General features: G+C 37.8%; 1 protein-coding gene across 1 annotated transcript in view; it reads left to right on the plus strand.

Annotated features, from left to right (window-relative positions):
- EDIL3 (EGF like repeats and discoidin domains 3) overlaps positions 1-20,204 on the plus strand; it is a 242,251-nt gene that overhangs the window by 45,885 nt on the left and 176,162 nt on the right. The window contains exon 2 of the mRNA XM_039696365.1: positions 20,063-20,191. Coding sequence (XP_039552299.1) covers positions 20,063-20,191 — 129 coding nt within the window. The remainder of the gene's footprint in view (positions 1-20,062; positions 20,192-20,204) is intronic.

The raw sequence follows: 20,204 nt of genomic DNA on the forward strand, positions 1-20,204 counted from the left end.
AGAATCATTCACATGCAGAACACAATCAATTATTTCTTTTTCTGTCCCTGCTTGTCTCTTCAAAGCAACAACAACAAAAAACCACAAGAAAACCAAAAAGCCAAAACAAAAACAAACAAACAAAAAAACCACCACAAAACAGAAAAACCCCAACCAAAAAAAAAAAAAAAAGAAAAAACAGATCCTGTGAAAAAACCAAATAGTTAAAGCATTCACTAAACACAGCTGGGTGTGCTGTGCAGAGTTTCAAGAATTAAGAGCTCATAAGCAGCATTTTGAATAGCTTAAAAATGTAGTTAATGCTGTACTTTCATCTCGCAGATCAGGCTCTCATGGCAACCCTGGAGAGTTATGAATTTCATCATAAATGACCACAATTCATCATATTAATCGTATTTCATCATAAATTACTCTGTTTGTTCATTATTTCAGCTGTAGCTTATCTGTTTTTTGGACTTCACTGAAGATGCAATTACTTACAGAAAGTCACTTGTCACCTCTTATTGTATTAATGATAAATTAAACTTTGGACTCATTGCAGTGATTTGTTTTTACACAGGCTACTCTTCATAGGATTAAAATTTGGAGAAAACTAAGAACTTGAAAGTTTCTTTAGCCTGAATCAAAGCCAGATGCTGGCATCCTGAAGGACCTTATTTGAGTAGCTTAAATATAAGGCCAACATTTTTACATTCTCTGGAGCCACATAATTATTTAGGTACTATTAAAGAACTTAATTATGTCTTGCAGTGATGCAGTTTGTTGTGAAATACAGACATTTTATTAATTCAAATTGAAAGCCAGGTAGATGTCTTGAAAATTTAACTAGCATTGTATTTATTTTTATAATTAAATATATGCAGTTTTGCATTGTATAAATACAGTCTATAATGCAATTAAATTTTGCTAGCTATGAGAATTAATATTCTTTACATACCAATGGTGCTTTTAATTTAATTAATTTCTTAGCAGGGTCATCTAACTAAATTTCTAACTGAAATTTTTTGTCACGGTAAGACTGAACTAATGACAACACCAACACAGTTTGACACTGAGACATTATGGTTCTTTGGGGATTGTTTTGTGGTTTTCTGTTTTTTTTTCCCAACCCCAAAATGAAGCAATGGTAATTTAATGTCAAAATTTAAGAGAGAAACCCTCTTTTCCAAATCATTTCCATGTGGGACTTTATGCTGACTGTGTATGAGGTATATTGAGCAACACTGAACTGAAAACTGAATTAAAATTATATTTATGCTGTGTTGTAGCAACGTTCATACCCTTGCCAGAACAAGATCCCAAAACAAGCTGCCATTCACTCATAATGAATTCTCCCACCTGCTTCTTTATAATACACTGCTAGCTTGATTTTTTTTGTTTCTTTTTATTTGAATAATCCTCATTGACCTTTTAAAGGAACAGAACAACAAGATCTGATTGCAAAAAGCAAACAATTTTGGATTCTATCCCTAATTATGGCCCAGATAATCCCCTTTGATTTTTGCCATGGAGAGGGTGATAATGACAGCAAACCTGTTGGGTGCCTGAAAATCCATTGGTATTCAGAGCTTGGCTTATCTGATGTTATCTTTTACTGCCTTCTGCTTCTTTTTTCTCTCTTCCCTTTTTAATTTCTGTGTGCTTGAAGAAAAATTGAAATTTGTGATATGACTAGAGATGAAAGAGATGTGTAACGGGTGGAAATGATGCTGTTGGCTCATGGCATGAGATGTATGGAGGAATTATTCAAATAATGCTTTTCCTATTTTAATGTTCTGCCAGGCAAGTGTTTTTGGATGGACTGGAAAAAAGACCAGGTGTGAGTATGGTGGCTTATTTGCAATAAATATGAGCTTAGTTACACTGCTGAACATCTCATTTTATCTGAATGAGTTCAATGATTTTCCTCACACCACATTCATTCCTGTGTAAGTATCTTCTGATGACTTTGATGGGATTTTAAACTTTTTATTTTAATGTAGAACAAGTGAAAAAGCAAGAGTGAGTGTATATAATGCATGTGTCTTTGTGCACTCTGAGGCAAATATAATTAAGGATTTCTATTGCACACGGAAGAGGAGTTCTTGAGTTTTTCATAATAAAATAAACACCATATTTATGATCTAATTAAATGAAGCTTTTGGCTTGTAGGTGTGTAACCAAGGCATCAGTAACCTGTCAGTGGTACATCCCCATATTTTCATTATTTTTTTAATCCCTTTGGCCCTGAAGTAGAAAGTAACAACAGACTTTAAAATCTATCATGTATAAGTAACATTTTCTGCATGTGGTGGCAATAGTGACAATTTTCTTTTGCCATTTTAATATAAAAATGTGTCCCATGGGATTACATTACTGAAAGAAAGTATCACAGGAGCCTCTTTACTAAAAAACAGGTTTTAAGAGAACCTTGCAAACTCCGTAGTCAGTTTTTCGCCTTATAAATAAGTAATAAAAACACAAGCACTGGCATCTCAATGCATTTCATATTTAAAACCTGAAATTATTATGACTTCTTCCTTTTTTTTTATCCTGCTAATCACAAAATTCCAGGAAAGCCCTGGAGGAAGAGGTGTTATTTCACACCTACTACTTTTTGCTGCGACAATGAGAAGTGGCAGCATTTCTTGCACTGTGAGGTGTTCCTTTGGTGGCCTGTCAGTCTGCTCTTTTTTATTATTATTATTTTTATTTTCACCTGATCTAGAAATTCTGCCTGTGGAAGGCCAGGCAGCAGGAGACACAGGATCAGCCACTGCTCTGTTGGTGTTTTCCACATGACAGTTTTTTGGTGTCAATAATCATGTAATTTAGTGCAATATTTTGCTGCCTATTTACTACATGGGGGCAGAGCACTGTAGATTAAAGATGGCCTGGAATTCTCTCTGAAAAGGGGGGAAAGGCCAGGAATTCAGAGCAGAAAGCCTCTGTGGAAGTGCCAGCATTGTGAAAGAGGATGGCCAGGCAGCAGGGTTGGGTTAGGGTTTCAACCTGGAGTTTTTGCATCAGGTTAGACACGTAATGAACATTCCAAATCCACTCCACAATATTGCAGGGAGAGAGTGAGGTGTGTTGTTTCCAGGAGGCACAATTCCTGCCTGTGCTTGTGGTTCCCAGCTGGACTGCAGGGAGCTAAGAGAAAAAGAAGAAGAGCAGGACACAGGGAGAAAGATGGAAAAAATGCATGTGTTCCCTTTGAGCAGCTCCAGAGAGGAGCAGAGATGCTCCAAATTCAGTGATCCCATAAATTACTGACCCCATAATACTGCTCACCAATTTGTTACTCACTGTTTTTGGGTTTGTAAGCTGGAGTTCAGAACACAGTCCAAGAAAACATTTCAGGCAGACAACCTGCTTTCTAGCTGACAGGAGGGTGCAGCCAGGTGGGTGCCACAAGCAACCAAGAACAGGACAAGAGGGAACGGCCTCAGGCTCGCCCAGGGCAGCTCAGGGTGGATACCAGGAGGAATTTCCCCATGGAAAGGGTGCTCAGGAACTGCCTTGGCACTGCCCAGGGGGGTCTGCAGTGCCCATCCCTGCAGGTGTCACCTGGAGGTGGCACTCAGAGCCCTGGGCTGGGGACAGGGTGGGGATGGGGCACAGCCTGGCCATCCAAGATCTTGGATGCCTTTTCCAGCCTAAATGGTTCTGTGATTCTCTGAAACATTAGCCACATGGACATCTAAAGGAGATCTTGACACATCCTGACAGTTTTGTTTGAAAGTAAGAAGTGGGGGGAAGGAGGCTGGACGTCTTTTCCAGCCTAAATGGTTCTGTGATTCTCTGAAACATTAGCCACATGGACATCTAAAGGAGATCTTGACACATCCTGACAGTTTTGTTTGAAAGTAAGAAGTGGGGGGAAGGAGGGAAGTGAGAAGAGCAGTGCAACACAATTCCTGTGCCCGAACAGCTGAGAAACACACTGGCATTAGCTAAGCATCCTGAATGCCAAAATGATAATAAGCACCACATTTCTGAAGGATTACAAATGTCAGAACTAAAATCAGCTATGTGTACATAGAAGTGCTTTGATTTGGGAGCACCTGTGAGCCTGGTGTCCATTTAATTTGATGTTCAGGACTGGGAGCACAAAACCTGCAAAATGCTCAGTGCAGGGAGGCTGCTTTGTCTTTCAAATGCCCCTTTGATGTCCATGGAACAAATTGCACTTCAAGTCAGGTGAATGTCTGAAATGTTAGGATTATTGTGAGGCTTCTCGTTCAGCAGATCTAGAATTGGAATTTCACATTTAGGAATCAATTGTGTGTCCACTTTGCAGCTGATTATCAAGGCATCTGAAGTTGTTCGACTGGCCTTTCTCAAATGCTGAACTGCAGACCTTCTAAGAGCAATATCACAAACAGCATTCTTTAAATAACCATCTAAAATAATACACCTTTGGATGTTGGTGGGTTTTTTTATTGGGATTTTTTTAAAATTTTCTGTGAATTCTTAGCAATTGACAAGATGTCTCTTTTCCTGCTTGGATTCTGGCAAGGCAGTAATCCATATCAAAGTGTTCTGGCATGCAGGAGAATGGAAATGGTAGACTGATTTTTAGATCTTTAATTCTGATAAGGATTGATTTTTCCCCTTAGCAAGGAAAAAACCCCAAAAACAACAACACCCCCCTCTGCCAAAAAAAATTACATTAAAAAGAAAAACAAACAAAAGGAAAGCAAAACAAAAACAATGCAAACAAAAAAGAAGCAAACCAACAAACAAAACAAAACTCAACAAATGCCCCCAAACAAAACCAAACAAAAAACCAAGCAAAAAAGCAAACACCAAAACAAAAACAAAACAAAACATACAAAAATGAAGGGAAAGAAAAAAACACGCAGAAAATAAGCCAAAAACATCCACAAAAACCAGCAAAAGCCACCTCCCCCAACACCCACAAAGCAACCAAACAAAACAAAGCAACGCCAAACTACAAAGCAAAATTCAAACAAACCCACTGATCTTTCTAATATTGCCACAGAACAATAGTAAAAACCACTTACCATCACTTTAACCACAAAGTTTCACTTTTCCAGGAGGAAATGAGACCATGCATAAGGGTTGTTGTCCTTTCTTTAAGGCTGCTGAGATCTTTTGGGTTTGTTCTGCCCTGAGAAATGCCCTGCTCAGATTCTCTGCTGTAATCTTCCACTGAAAAGGTGGATGTTTGATACTTTTGCTTCTGTTTTATGCTCACCTGGCCACAGTGAGGTGCAGGCAGAAAGCAAGACAAAACACACAAACAAAAAAATATCCTAAACCCTCAAGCTAACAGAAAACATCCAGGCTCTTGCCAAATTTGTTCAGAGAGATAAAAACCACTTTCATTAGCAGATGTGCCTAGTATACCACTAGAAGAGGAATGTAGGCATTGTCAGTCACTCATTATAAAAGCAGCAAGAACTGGAGGTAGAATCATGCAATTATTGACAGTGATATCACAGAAAGGGGAATTTTGATACCTACAGAATCTCTGTCACTCTTGGTTTTTTGGTTTGTTTTAAGGTTCATTACATGGAGCCAGGCATAATCCAATCACAACCTCTACTGCTTAATTTTTAATTTATTTTCTTGGCAGAGCTGGGTGAAAGCACTTACCTTTTGTATAGCAGAAGTATATCAGCTCTTGGGCAATATTTGAATATTTGATACAGACTGGTGTGCAATGGGGTTTAAAGACTAAGCAGTAGAATGATTAGATAAATCACCTATGAGGACTCATAGTTTTTGTGGGTTTTTTTTTTAGTTTTGCAAGTATTTTTTTTTTTTTTGTTTTTTTTTTTTGGGGTTTTTTCCTTAATTTTTTTTTTTTTTTTTGTGGGGTTTTTTCCTTTATTTTTTTTTTTTTTTTTTTGTGGGGTTTTTTCCTTTATTTTTTTTTTTTTTTTTTTGTGGGGTTTTTTCCTTTATTTTTTTTTTTTTTTTTTTGTGGGGTTTTTTCCTTTATTTTTTTTTTTTTTTTTTTGTTTTTTTTTTTTGGGGTTTTTTTTTTTTTTTTTGCAAGTATTTTTTTGTTTTTTGTTTTGGGTTTTTTTGTTGTTGTTGGGTTTGTTCTTTGGGTTTGTTCGTTTTGTTTTTGGGATGGCCATAAGCAGAAGTGTGCTGCTGATTCCACACACCATTTTTATTAGTCTGTGTTTGGTTCTGTCTACTTGGATTGGAATTGCAGCAGGCACAGGGCTTTACAACATTAAAAAACAAAAAAAAACAAAAAAAACCACATCCAAATCAAACAAACAAACAAAAAAAAAAAAAACCCCAAAAAAAAAAAACAAAAAAAACCACATCAAAATCAAACAAACAAACAAAGAACCCAATGCCTCAAAAAAAACCAAAATCCAAAACCACCCCAAAACCCTCAAAACAACAACAAAACAAAAAATTAAGGAAAAAACCACACAACAAACAAACAAACAAAAAAAAAAAACACCAAAAAAAAAACCAACAACAACAACAACAAAACCAAACAAACAAAAAAACAAGCAAAAAACCCACACCAAAATCAATACTCTTTGGACCTGATTTATTAGAAAGTGTCTGATTTCTATAGGTCCAGGTATCAGATGGATTGATGAGGGAGTGGATGACACTGAAGATGTACTGATAATTTTCCTGTTAAAAATAGAAGCAATGCAAGACCCCAGGAAATAAAAGTTTGTGGAACTTACATTTCATGCTGCTGAATAGATTAGCATTTCCAAAAATGCTTACAATTGCAATCTACAACCAGTGATTCTGAAGATAAATATAGAGGTCTCTAGCAGTGATAAATGCAATGCTTTTCATGGTTTTGTTTACTTTCAAGTACTTTGATCCTGGTTTTTAATCTATTTTCATGCTAATATGTTTCATCTGGGAAGACCCATTGTCTTCATTTCACTCCTGACAATGAGACTTACCAAATTTACTTCATGTTTAAGTTTTATTTATTCATCTATAGCATGTTTCAATAGAGCTGTAGTGGAGGGCAATAGTGCCTGGCTTTGATCTATAATAACTCAAGATGGTTTCTATTGTGATGCCTTGTAGATTGCTTTCAATAGTTGAGCTTTTCAGACAGTGTTGTCAGCCTTCCTTGGCAGCTGCTGAAAGGAAAATATTCATATCACATTGTCTTCCTTTCAGTCACCTACCAGGGTAGGTGAATAAAGAAGAAACAGGTTGAAGAATGCAGAAATTGTTGCTTGAGCTGACTTTTCTTGAACTTTATAAAATGTACTGGTACTTCAAATGCAGCTTTCATAACCTAAATAATTTTATTTCTGAATAACATAGGAGGAGAATTCAGCAAATACCTTTGTCCAGTGTAATAAATGTCTGCTTCCTTTTGGGCTTTATTTTTGTACAACAAAAGCAGGGGATAAATGTTTTTTTTATTGATTTCTCCAAATTGTCTTGCATACCTCTTGCATATTTGGTTTCCAGCAAGACTAGAAGGAGCCATTTACAGCAATTTCTGGGTTAGTAACCTGGCATTCTGAAACACCACTGAGACATAATTGATATGCCACTAGAATACACTAAAGGACTCGAGTGTTTCTGGATGCTTCTTAAAAATAATAGCTTTAAACTGCATAGCAAGAAAGCTGTGGCAGATAAGTAATGAGGGGAAAATCATAAAAGGCTGTACACAAATGGAAAGACAAACACTACGAACCGAGGCTGAAATAAAAAATAAAAAATCTGGCTAAAAAGTAAAGAACTAATCAGAAACATATGAGAAATAGAAAATGTGGTTTAAACGTTGCTGGATTGAAAACGAGACAGGAAATTGGAGGAAAGGATACAAGGAATACTACGAGGACATTAAGAAATTGTCTTAAAAATTTGTGGTTCAATTAATGGATGAAAACAATTCAAATACTGCTGCTGTTGACAATACTGAGCTGGAGCAACACCGTGGAGTTAATGGATTTAATTTGGGCTGGCACCAGCGTGGGGCAGGTAGCCTTTGGATTTAAATGGATTCTGCTGATCTCGTTAGAAGCTGTTGTGTAACAGCTCATGGCCCAGCACCAGCACTCTGATCCAGCTCCCTGGAAGAGCTGTTTTTGCTTCCAACGTTTCTGGGAGATTCATTGGTCCTTAAAGCTGCAGGGGTGCCAAGTGTTGTCCAAACAGTGCTTTTATCATCCGGGATGTTCAGTCTTGTGCACTCCTTGTCTTTGAGGCAGCTCAACCTGGCGCAGCAGTGGCCATGTCCTGACACCAAGCAGAACACCTTTTGGGGCAAAAAAACTGAATTTAGGGCAAGGGTGATGTTCTAGCCCCACGGTGGTGACTAACTGTGGGTGTAACTGCCTTGTGGTCTGGGACAGCTCACTGGAAAATGAATTTTTAGACAGTTAGTATGAGGTCAAGATATCAAAGCATGGAAATGGCAGCAATTAAAATGTTTGTAGGTCCCAGCAATACAGAGGGGTGCTCAGACAATAATTTGACTTGGGGAAAGGGAGGGAACAGCACCTATTAAAAATAAAACAATTAAATATATATATATATATGTATATAACACTGTACTGCTGTACTCCAATAAATAAAAAGTTCTACTAGGAAACACATAACTACAACATATTAAAAAAAAATAACAGGTGATTCCTTTAATGAGGTTCACACATAGAGGGGAAAAAGGAATTCCCTAATGAGCTGCTGGGTTGTATTTAATACCTTAGTTCAAGAAGAAATACATTGAAATTCAGACTGGAATTTTATAATCCATTTATCAGCCATTTTAATTGTGGTCTCTTTGTCAAGATCAGGCTGCAGCAACATATTTGTGCACTCACAACAACTCTTTTATATGTTCTGTTGGTGAATAATGAGGCTTCTGTAATCACCTGTTTGTGCTGCAGCTACTGTGTTGTTTGTTGCTGGCATAAATTGCTGTGCAGCAATGGCAAAAAGATAAAAAATAACACTTGTAAGTGTAGGTTGGGGGCTGAACTGGTGTGAATTTTGTGGTTTGGGTGAAGAAAGAAAACTGAATGAAGTTAATTCTATCAACACATTTGAAAATAAGCTGAAGTAGAAGGACAGGAAGGAGGAGACTTGAGGTGAGCACAGAAGTATATAAACATAACACACATATTCCACTGGTCTGGTGCTAATCCCATACAAATCCATGTAAAGGCTTTGTTCTTAATCTGAAAAAAATCCACAGTCCTCTGCTGTGACAGATCCCATGTTCACACATGTGGAAAGTGGAAAAGGATCAGTAAGCACTGATGAACATTTATAGCTTTATTTGTACCCATCAAACTGTAATCACCTTCTTCCCTTTTTTCTTGTCACTGGATGAAGGAAGGAATTGATTTTGTTATTTTCATTTTAAAAGCTTAAATTTATTTGTGAATATGTATTAATAATATTAATTATCCTCACCTCCTTCTTAGTATTTTTCCCTCCCTTTGGGATTTACTTTATGCTTAGTGCTGCATTTTAAAAATATATCCTGTTCTAATTCACAGGATTTACATTGCACTGCACTGCTTTACAACCACACCACATTACCTGGATGCAGTTAATAAAACAAAGCTGCTGGGAAAAAAAACCCCACAAAAACAAACAAATGAAAAAATAGAGACCAGCTAGATAACCCTCCTTGTGCTTTTTCACTATTAAGTCAGAGTGGGAGACCAAGTTTGTTTCCAGGTCTGCTGTGGCCTCTGGGATGTGTCTGGGATGTTCCAGGGCATGTTAATGACTTGGTCTTGTGAGAAGAAATAGTTACCATGCACTTCATTCCTCCACATTTTGCTCGTCTTGTGATGCCCAGAGAACAAACTGATTGCTTTAGGAATATTTGTCTGTCATCAGAAGCTGAAAGAGAGTAGTTGTCTGGCTCAGTAGTCCAGGGTCTATATGTATTAATATTAAAATAACATTTAAGCTCCCTGTTACAATCGAGTACAGCAAAAGCATTACATTCTTGGTCACTCCAGTTGTGAACAGCTGTAATTTACTCTGTTTTCTGTCTGATTTCATTTTTCATCCTTTCTCAATTACTGTTCCCAGCTCTTCATTTTCAAATGTTGCTCCATAGAAGCAGTGAGGTTTTCCAAGCAGCTTTTTAAAGCTTGGTTTACAATGTACAGCGGGTAATAAAAGTAAATTAAAAACCACTGCCAAGAATATGGTTTGTTTGTGCAGTGTGGCCATACTGAGATGAGGTTTTGGCATATATAAACTGTTTCCTTACTTAATATTCTTGTAAACCACCACGCAGTGAAGTGGCTGTAATAGTGCAAGGCAGCTGAGAGCAACAAATGAATTTATCATAGTCCAGGGGCCTCAACCCTGGCTGTCCCTGGCTGTCCCTGGGTGTCCCTGTCTGTCCCTGTGTCTCCCTGTCTGTCCCCATGTCCCCCTGTGTCACCTTGCTTTTCTAATTCTTTTAAGGTTTTTGATGTTTGCATTCTGGTAACAATCTTTCTCACGCACTTTATGTAAATAATTAATTGTTTTACATTCCTCTCTGGAGGAGGAGAAACTTGATAGACTGTTAGTTTGCCCAGTGTCATTGGATTGGTGGCCCTTTCACCCTCCAATCCTCTGTCACTTTTGAAAGTCTATAAATGTTAGAGTCACACGTTAAACTTCCCTTCTCTTTACCTTAAAAATTCCAGTGTCCACATCATTTTATTTTGTGTCCTGTAGCAACATCCTGTCTGTCCCTGTGTCCCCCTCTCTGTCCCTGGGTGTCCCTGTCTATCCTGTCTGTCCCTGTCTGTCCCCACGTCCTCCTGTCTATCCCTGTCCATCCCTGGGTGTCTCTGTCTGTCCCTGTGTGTCCCTGTTTGTCTGTCCCTGTTTGTCCTTGTGTCCCCCTATGTGACCCTGTCTGTCCCATCTATTCCTGTGTGTCCCTGTCTCTGTGTGTCCCTGTCTGTCCCTCTGTCCTTGTCTGTCCCTGTCTGTCCCTGTGTCCCTGTGTCTCCCTATGTCCCCTTGTCTGTTCCTGTGTTCCCCTGCGTGTCCCAGTGTTTCCCTGTCTGTCCCTGTCTGTCCTTGGGTGTCTCCATGTGTCTGTCCCTGTGTCTTGTCTGTGTCCCTGTGTCCCTGTTTGTCCCTGTGCCCCCCTGTGTGTCCCAGTCTGTCCCGTCTATCCCTGTGTCCCCCTGTCCCAGTCTGTCTGTCCCTGTGTCCCAGTCTGTCTGTCCCTGTGTGTCCCTGTCTGTCTGTCCCTGTCCGTCCCCGTGTGAGGGCTCAGGGCAGGCCCAGCTCTGCCCCAGGCCCAGCCATGGCCCCGCAGCCCCGGGCAGGGCCTGATCCCAGCAATTCCCCTCCCGGAGGCAGAGCTGCTGCCCTGGGCACAGCCCCGAGGGGCTCTGGGGTCTCCCCGGCTGGGGACATTCCAGAATGACCTGGGCACAGTCCCGTGTGCTCCGGGGTGGCCCTGCTGGAGCGGGAGGTGGCACCGGGTGACCACCGCCGTCCCTCCCAAGCTGCCCCATCCTGGGGTTCTTCCCTGGTGGCTTTAGCTGCCATGAACCTGGCAGATTCATTACTTAATCCAGTTTTGTACCATGTTTGAGAAAAGTCTAAGAGACCTCATTTACAATATTTCGTAGGATCTATTCAGGGGTCTTTCTAAGCGTAAAAGTTTCGGATTTCATTCTGTTTGTGAACAAGTTGGAACAAATGAGGTAGAAATTGCATCTGTCCTTTCCAGAAGCTCTTAGCAAAAATGACCTAGAGGATTTTCATCACTCATCCACAGGGCTTACATGGTACTGCCAGCTGCATTGTCCAAAACAAACAGAATCAGTTCTTTATTGCAGCTGATAGCTGTAATGCCCTTACTATTTCACATCCCTCACACAAGAGGCTCATATCTGCAGTGCCTAATTGATATTCTGAATGTGATCAGTAACATCACCTTCCTGTAAAATCAGAAAGAAAATGATGAAAACTGACGCTTCTTTTGTATCTCTTTAGGTGACGTGTCTTTTTTGACAGTGGCAGGACTTCTGTAATTGAAAAACTAAAAATCCATGTGACCAAAAAATGTGTGAAATGAATGCAGTAAGACTTATTAACTGTAATGATGAAAAACTACAGCATATTTTGCTTTATTCTCTTTATGCATAGGATTTGGTGTAATGAAAGAGGGCATTGTGGATGCTGTACATGTAGGAAAGCATGTTCAGTGCTGGCATGTGGGTTAAAATGATCATCTAGGGTTTTGCAAGGGAATCCCTGCTTGCCTCCACATCCTACACTCCTTTTATTCCTGACTGCAGATGGATTTTGGTGGGGATGAGCAGGATCCACTCCCAAAAAATTCAAGTGGAGGTTCTGATTCTGAACTGATGCCCGATCATTAGCAATATTGGGATCACATGGAGGGAAGTGATTAAACCTGAAGCAAAATCCACAATCTTCATATAATGTAAATATGAAAACCATCATCACTTCAATAGTGATGACTTCTCTTGTAAGAACATGTTGCCAAATAAGGTGTTTAGGATATCCAAAAATAGAAGTAACTAGAAATCAATGAATACTTTTCAAAGTGTAATGAGAATATGCTTAGAACTTATATTCTACAGTATTTCTTTTTGGTGCAGATAGAAGGGTATAATGAAGCATAATCAGAGTTTTAAAAACTGTTAATGATGACTTTTTAATTGCTCAACTTTCAAATTTGGATTTGCTTAGGATGGGAAAAGATAAATTCACCAGTGCTGAGATTAAAGATTGCTTAGCAACCAGAGAATGAATACATCTAATGTAGGGAAAACAAAGGAAGAACAAATCACTTTCATTTCCATATATACAAAGTATGTATAAATAAAAAAGTGTGGCAATAAATATACGTGTGTATGCAAAATCATAGACATACGCCCTAGTTCTTCCAAATTTCCAACTTGAAATGCTGTGTGTCATTAAAAAAAAGGAAATGGAGAGACAAAACCAAGATCTAAGATGTGGTTGAAAATTGGGAATTTTCATTTAAGAGTGATAAATCCACAATAAATATTTGGGTTGTGTTTTAAATTATCCTGTTTCACTGATGAAATGAAAGTAGAAACTGGACAAAAACCAGTAAAGACCAGTAAAAATATGTGCATCTGAAAGTTTTTCAGTTTCTAAGGGCAAAAAGGAAAGAAGATGTCACCTGTCTAGAGAAGATCATAATCACTTAGGACTTAATTTTGAAGGACTGTGCTAATGGTTAAACTAACTATGTGCACTCATTGTTCCTCTGTGGAAATGGGATGGGCAAGAAATATGAATATTTCAATATTTGAGACATTTCAAGTGAACAAAATGCTAAAAATCTCATGATCAGCTTTAAAAGTAAAGGACAAGTGACTGGAAATTATCAGGTATTTCTGTCATGGTTTGCAATACCCTCTGAAAATTTTAATTGAACAAAACAAACTAATGGAGAGAGAGCTTAGACTAACTGCCCTGTGCAGAAAGTCTTAAGTTAAGGTCTTATTCATTCCCTTTTCATAAAACTCCTTCACCCCATAAATGTGCACAGGTGCAGAAATGCAGGTTTATTCACCTGAGTCTTAGCAAGTGGCAAAAAACCTGTGTGAGCACAAAAAAATCCACTGTGTGAACACAACTGAGGTGGGCAACAACCAGAACCAAAGCAAAGTGTGCAGTACTGCCTGGTTAATTTTTTGCCAGCTTTGTTGAGCATGCAGAGAGAAGAGATGTGGGAACCTATGTTGATGAGGACCAGGGAATCTTCATTAAAGGCATTTTTCTTCCTCTCCCTGGTTCTGCAGGAAGCATCACTGCTCTGGTTGGGTGCTGGGGCTGGTGTCACCAGTGCTGTCAGCTGAGCAGGCAGGGGAATATCTCTCATTTTCCTTTGATGAAACACTGCCTCGACTGATGGCAGCTTTCCTCAAATCTGCACAGCAGCCTGTGCATGAAAGATTTCCCACAAGTTGTAAAAAAATATTCAGAGACCTGTTATATAACCACGTTCCCCCTTTAATCGTTTTTGATCCATTTTTTACTAATGAAGATGTGAAATGACAGGAATAGTTCATATTCTTTTTTTCCCTGCAGAGCCTGTTGGCATAGAAATGAACTCTCTGTAACCTATGGAAGAGAGAAGAGTTTACTTTTTAAGCTGTTTTCTGTTTCTACTTGTGTTTCATATTGTCAAACATCAGATGCTTGAAAGGTCTATAACACAGCAGGCTGAAGTGCAGTGACCTGCTGCTCTTTCACATTCAGATTAATAAAGTAGCTCATAGTGTAGACCTTTAGAAAGGCGAGAGATTATACTTTTTTAAAGGCAGAAGGGGATTTATTATGATAGAAATTAATCTCTGCAGACATTACTTTAGTGCTTTATTCTAACTCTTGAAGTAAGGACACACTTTTACAGTATTGCACCATTAGATTAAATCCAAATCTTAAGTCAGCACTTCATCTGCACCCAGGATTAATGTTTCAGCCCAGTCCCAGAGTGGTATTCAAATGATAATTCTCTGATTAGAATAATCTGATTTTCTTTTTGTAATGCCATCTCAGGTTTTGAGAAATCAGCTGGTGCATTTCCTCAGATTATGAGACCAGAAAAAGTTAAAGTTAGAAAAAAATTTTTACACTTGGTGTTGCTCAAGTTCATTGCAGTTCTCCACCACAACTACAAGCTGCAGCTTAAGTGCATAGAATATGTTGAGCACAGATGCTTTCAGAAGTAACCACCGTGATTTTCATGAGACCTGTGATGAAATAATGAATTTTTTACTCTGATATTTACACTCTTCTGTAGTTTTCTTGTCCAGCAAGAGGACATTCAAAGTTGACATTTACTGCTTGATGCATTTTCTAAAACCATTTAGACACTCTGCCAGGAGTGCTCTAGCTAGAAATTTAGCTGGAATCTCTACCTGCATAGTAAGCAAATCAGCCTAGGAAAGAAGCAGAAGGAGGTAGATGAGCTATTGGTATCTACAAACCTTATTTTTCAAATAATAAGTGAGACAATTTAATTATTCCAACTGTCTTTTTTACCTCAGGAGAAACAAATTAGGTGCCTCGCCACTAAATCTGAGGAAACAGCTTACAAATTTCTTAAAAAGAACTGCAGACCTCATCTGTTTCTATGTTCACACTTTGCATCTCTGCACAGGTGTGTCTTTAACATTATTTATGGTTCTGCTTCAGCTGTGGAGAAATAGGTGGGAATTTGGCAGATGATTCTGTAAATCAGGAAATTATTAAAGCTCCTTTTCCCAAAATTGATTTTAACATGAGAGTGCTACAGGTGGCAAGTACTTTCTCAGTCTTCTTCTGGAGTTTAGGTGCTGTTCTCAGCTTCAGAACTGCTGCTTGTTTTTGCTATATCTGTACCAGATTTCTGTTGACTGCCTGTTTCCTGGGCTGTTCATTTTTTGGTGCTGCCTGGAGATTTCTCTTTTGGAACAAGTTTTATTCTCATGAAAGTGAATGGCCATCATTTTTATTTCTTTTGAAAGAGCTTGTAACATAAGCCATATTTCCTGTAGCCACAAAGGAAATTGAGTACAATTATGGCTGCTCTTTTAGACAGAAATCATGGCCCTCCTCTTCCTATCAATGGTGGATCCAAAAGTTGAATTTTAAAACACACACTGTATGGAATACCAGAAAAGAGCATCGTGTCTCCCCAAAAATCTGTGTCTAACATCATAAACTCATATGCCATTCTCTTTGCAGCTACAGCATCAGCACATTTACCCCTGTATCAGCTGCTGTGAATTTCACTGCCTCATTATATAATATATACTCAATGTGTTCATATTTATATTTAATGCCCATTACATGAAAGAATAAAGAAGGTTGAATTTTTCCATGCACACTTGCTGTTTCATAGAATGTGCTCTATTTTTAAATTATAGAAGGAAAGGTGGCCCAGGCACCAGAATGGTCTTTATTCAATCACTTCTATCATTGCAGTTTTGAAATGTGAATCCACAGGATTTTTTAAGGCAGGTTTCTTTCTTTATCATCATTTCATTGTCTCAAGCAAATGTCTCTCAGAGCAGCAGTTCTGCCAGAAACCCTAATAGTTATCATTCTAGGTGTTATAGTTGAGGGAAATTGTCTCAATTTCAGGCTAATAATGTTGTGCATGGGGACTGGAATGCTTCTCTCAGGCCTAATTCAGGACACCTTACCTTTTGGCAAGAATTTCTGCCTCAGAAACTGTAACATTAAACAGTGAATAGCTTTAAGTTGGATTAAATAATTCTCTTTCATGTTCTTAACTTTTTTCATTGCAAATTAATTAGCGTATAATAAGGGCAGCTGGCTGGTCTCTCTGCTTTTAGGGTGAGTGCTTTATGAAGGTGCAGGTGGTTTTGGGATGGAACTTCTCCCTCTGCCCATCTCCCTTCAGCCTTCACGTCACAAAAGTTGTCTTCATAAACTGTGAATTTCTGTTCTTGACAAGGATTGATGGGCTAACTGTTAACATCACAGAGTGCTGCATTATTTATACACACAAGGGCTGGGCTCCTTCTTTCAGGCTGTCCTTTGCTGTCAAGCAAAGAATTAAACTCCTCAGTCAGGAATCACGCAGTATTTCGTTTCTATGGGGTTTTATGGGATCAAAAATACCTTATATAAATGTTTGAAGTTCTGCAAAGAGTGGATTTACAACTTCTACCCAACTTCTAGCCACCTGCTTGTGGAAAGGAGCAATAGTTGTAGATCCAGTATTTTATTGAAAAGCATGTGCCTTAAAAGTAGTTATATGAACACATTGGAAAAGAGCATGATGGACTTGCAGAACAGTTTTTCTCTGTGTCTTTTTACTGAAAAAGATCCAGGTTCATTGGTTATTCATTATGTACAAAAAACAACATAGTCCTTAAAGAAAAAATCCTAGGTACTATTAGAGAGCAAATATACCAGCATTTTTTTTTTGAGTTTTGCGGTATAATTTTTCCTGAGTTTGGAGAATTAGGGAAGGTTCTTAATTAAAATTCTAATTTTGAGTTTGCATGGATCTCTTTGATATTATTCTTTTTTTCATGGTTTTTTTTTTTCTTAACCAGCCATGGATTCCAAAGAGAGGATGGACAATTTGCTCAAGAACTAATTTGACTTCAAAATGTTATGAAGAAATTAAATATGAGGAGAAAAGTAATAATAAATTTAAAATCTCACAGATTTAGGAGTCTTTGATACTACATCAAGTATCAAAGGTTTATGTACTGTCTTCAGTCACTTTTACACTTCAGAATCATGTAAAGAAAAGCACAAGATTAGTCATACATAGGAAAGACAAACATGAATGACTGTTCTTATTCAACATTGAATCTTACTGGAATCCTTTCAGAATATCTTAGTGAAAGTGCAACAGTAATTGTTCTTTAGATTTTTTATTTTTTTTTTGGTAATAATTGAATTTCTCCTGGAGTTTTTGTTTAATTTGCAGAAATTTGTCAAATTACACAGTCTGTTACACAAGCAGCATCTTGCCAACCACCATGGAAAGCCATCAGCAACAGAGCAGGCTCCTGCAATACTGATTGTAAAGTACATATTTCCTTTCTTGAGTTTAGTTTACTCTTCTATTCACAAAATCTCTCAGGTTAAATTGTAAAACCAGTTTAGTGTTAAAAGCTGTGTCACATTTTAATGGCAACAAATCCCTTTATCAGTTGTGTTAAGACAAAATACACCCATATCAGCTTTTCTTACTCATAACAGAGCCTTCAAAATCAAATTCTGTTCATCAAACCCAGTGGAATGTATAACAAATTAGATTTCAGTATTTCAGCATGAATGTCCTCTCAAGAGGCACAAAATGGAAATAGAGGAAGATTTTGTTGATTCAAAGGTGATATTTATTTGGTTCAGCACCATTTTCACAGACAATAAACTATAAATAACAGAGATAACATTGTACATTATTTTTGATAATTTAAGTTTCAACATTTGCATAGCCTGGTACTTCCTCTTAAGCAGAATTGTGCAGCTTCTCATTTTTCTGACTGCATCATCTTTGATTTTGTACTGTGATATAATTTAACCATTGTTGTTTACAGAAAGACTTTTCCTCTTTAATCCTCATTAACATTACTTGGATGAGACAGGATAAGCTGGTTTTTGCTTGGCTTTTTGTTTGCTTGTTTGTTTTTTGTTTGGTTTTGGTTTGTTTTGGGTTTTGTTTGGTTGTTTTAGTTGTATTGTATTTTGGTTTGTTGTTTTTGTTTATTTTGTTTGTTTGTTTGTGGATTTTGTTGATTTTGTTTTTGTTTTGTCTTACTTTTTGTTGTTGTTGTTGTTTGCTTGGGGTTTCTTTGGCTGAAACTTTTAATTCCCTATGCTTCCTTTCTTTTTCTTTTTTTTTCCCCCTTAATCCAACCTCTTTATATGTGCTCTTTATTCCTTTTATTTCTGCAGTTTCTGTGGTACAACGACATTACAAAAATTACACCAGCGACTGACAGGCCAAGGTGGTGGGTCAAAAGAGCAATTAGTGCAGTTATTTCCTGAACATGGAAATAAATGGCTGTTAACAGAGGAGAACATCTGCTTTATTAGTCCCAAACTGAAGGCTGGGTCACTTTATTTCAGGCTGAAAAAGCCAACGTGAATTTTCAGGCAAATTAAAACTATGCAGCTGACTTTGGTCCATACTTTGGTCATTTCAGGAGATTTCAGTTTCTGGAAATACAGTGTAAAATTGTATGTGAATTCTGCTTGTCATTCAATATAAAATTTACAAATGCAATCAGTATTTTGTCTTTTTGCCTTTTATGCCAAAGGCATAATTAAATTCAGAATTCCACCAAATCAGAAGATATGTAGCAAAAATATCCTCTCTCATTTTAATCAGAATATCCATGTGGATTTGCATGCTAAGTGTTCCTGCTCCAGATGCTATTTAGTTTATTAATTTAATTAGAGCTATGGGAATACAGTTGTCAGAGAATTCATTTAATAGTAGCTGTTCTTTCACAACCAAGTGCCTAATCCCCATAAAGTAATAAACAAGCATCCTTTGCTACCCCAGTAATGCCACAAAAGCAGAAAATGAGAAGTCTTGGCTTATTTGAATTGTGATAGAAAAATCATTTAGTGTTCTCAAAAATAGCTTTGCTTCTCCATCAGCTGGACAGTGTCTATGACAAAACTTTATATCAAGTACTTGGGAGGTCTCTGTGTCATAAAGGCACCCTTAAAGTAACAAAAAATTAAATAAAACTCAAATAACCCAGAAAACTACTGCACTACTCCAGTTTTTCTGTGCAACTGATGCACAGAATTCATAAAAGCATGCTCGTGCATCAGCTACATTTCATAACCAATGCTTAGATGTAAATTCTCACACCAAGGATTAATCTGAAATCCATGGGCAAGAAAGGTGTTGAAATCCTGAGCTGATTTTGCCACCAAAATAATCCAAAATATGCTGCAATATCAGTATTGCTGACATAAACCAAATTAATTTCCCTAGATCTCTTCAATTGCATGGAAAAAAACCCTGGTTATTTTCAATTTAAAAACCCACAGAAATTAATGTTCTTGTTTTCTAATTGTCTATGTGTAGGCCATTCTTTCAGATGTATTTACTGCAGAAAATACTGTTATTTTTAAATACTATGCTGAGCAGTAGAGAGCACAAACCTGCCTTTAAAGATAAAGACTGAGATAGATAAAAATAGATGCAAATATAAGATAAACTATCTGGGAAAAATTATTAACTTAAAGTTGGCCAGAGCCTAGGGGGTGTTTAGGGTTACTTCCAGTTATCTCATTTGTGACAGAATGAAATCTGTAGAGGTCCTGAGAGTCTTCAGGTTAGAAAAAGTAAAAATAATTATAGTTTGCTATTGTCTTCTGCAAATGGATTGAGTTTAAGACAACCACATTTTATGAGGTGGAAGATTCAGGATGGATGATTACCTGGAGTTGTACTGTTAAATAAATACAAAACTGAATGATCCAAAAGCCATTCAAAGGACATAAGGGTTCGTCATTTCTTTCTGTGCTTAGTTACCAAAAATTTGACGTGTTTAGAGCCTGTGGGTGATTTTTGGTGGCTGTTCTACAAAAAAAACCTTTGTTTTCCCTGTGCCCACAGCGGATGTGTGCGACTCCAACCCCTGCCAGAATGGTGGCATCTGCCTGTCAGGGCTCAATGACAACTTCTACTCCTGCGAGTGTCCCCAGGGCTTCACAGACCCCAACTGCTCCAGCCTTGTGGAGGTTGGTAAGTGAAAATT

The sequence above is a fragment of the Passer montanus genome, unplaced genomic scaffold (genome assembly GCF_014805655.1).
Source record: "Passer montanus isolate IOZ18808 unplaced genomic scaffold, ASM1480565v1 scaffold97, whole genome shotgun sequence".
Taxonomy (NCBI): domain Eukaryota; kingdom Metazoa; phylum Chordata; class Aves; order Passeriformes; family Passeridae; genus Passer; species Passer montanus.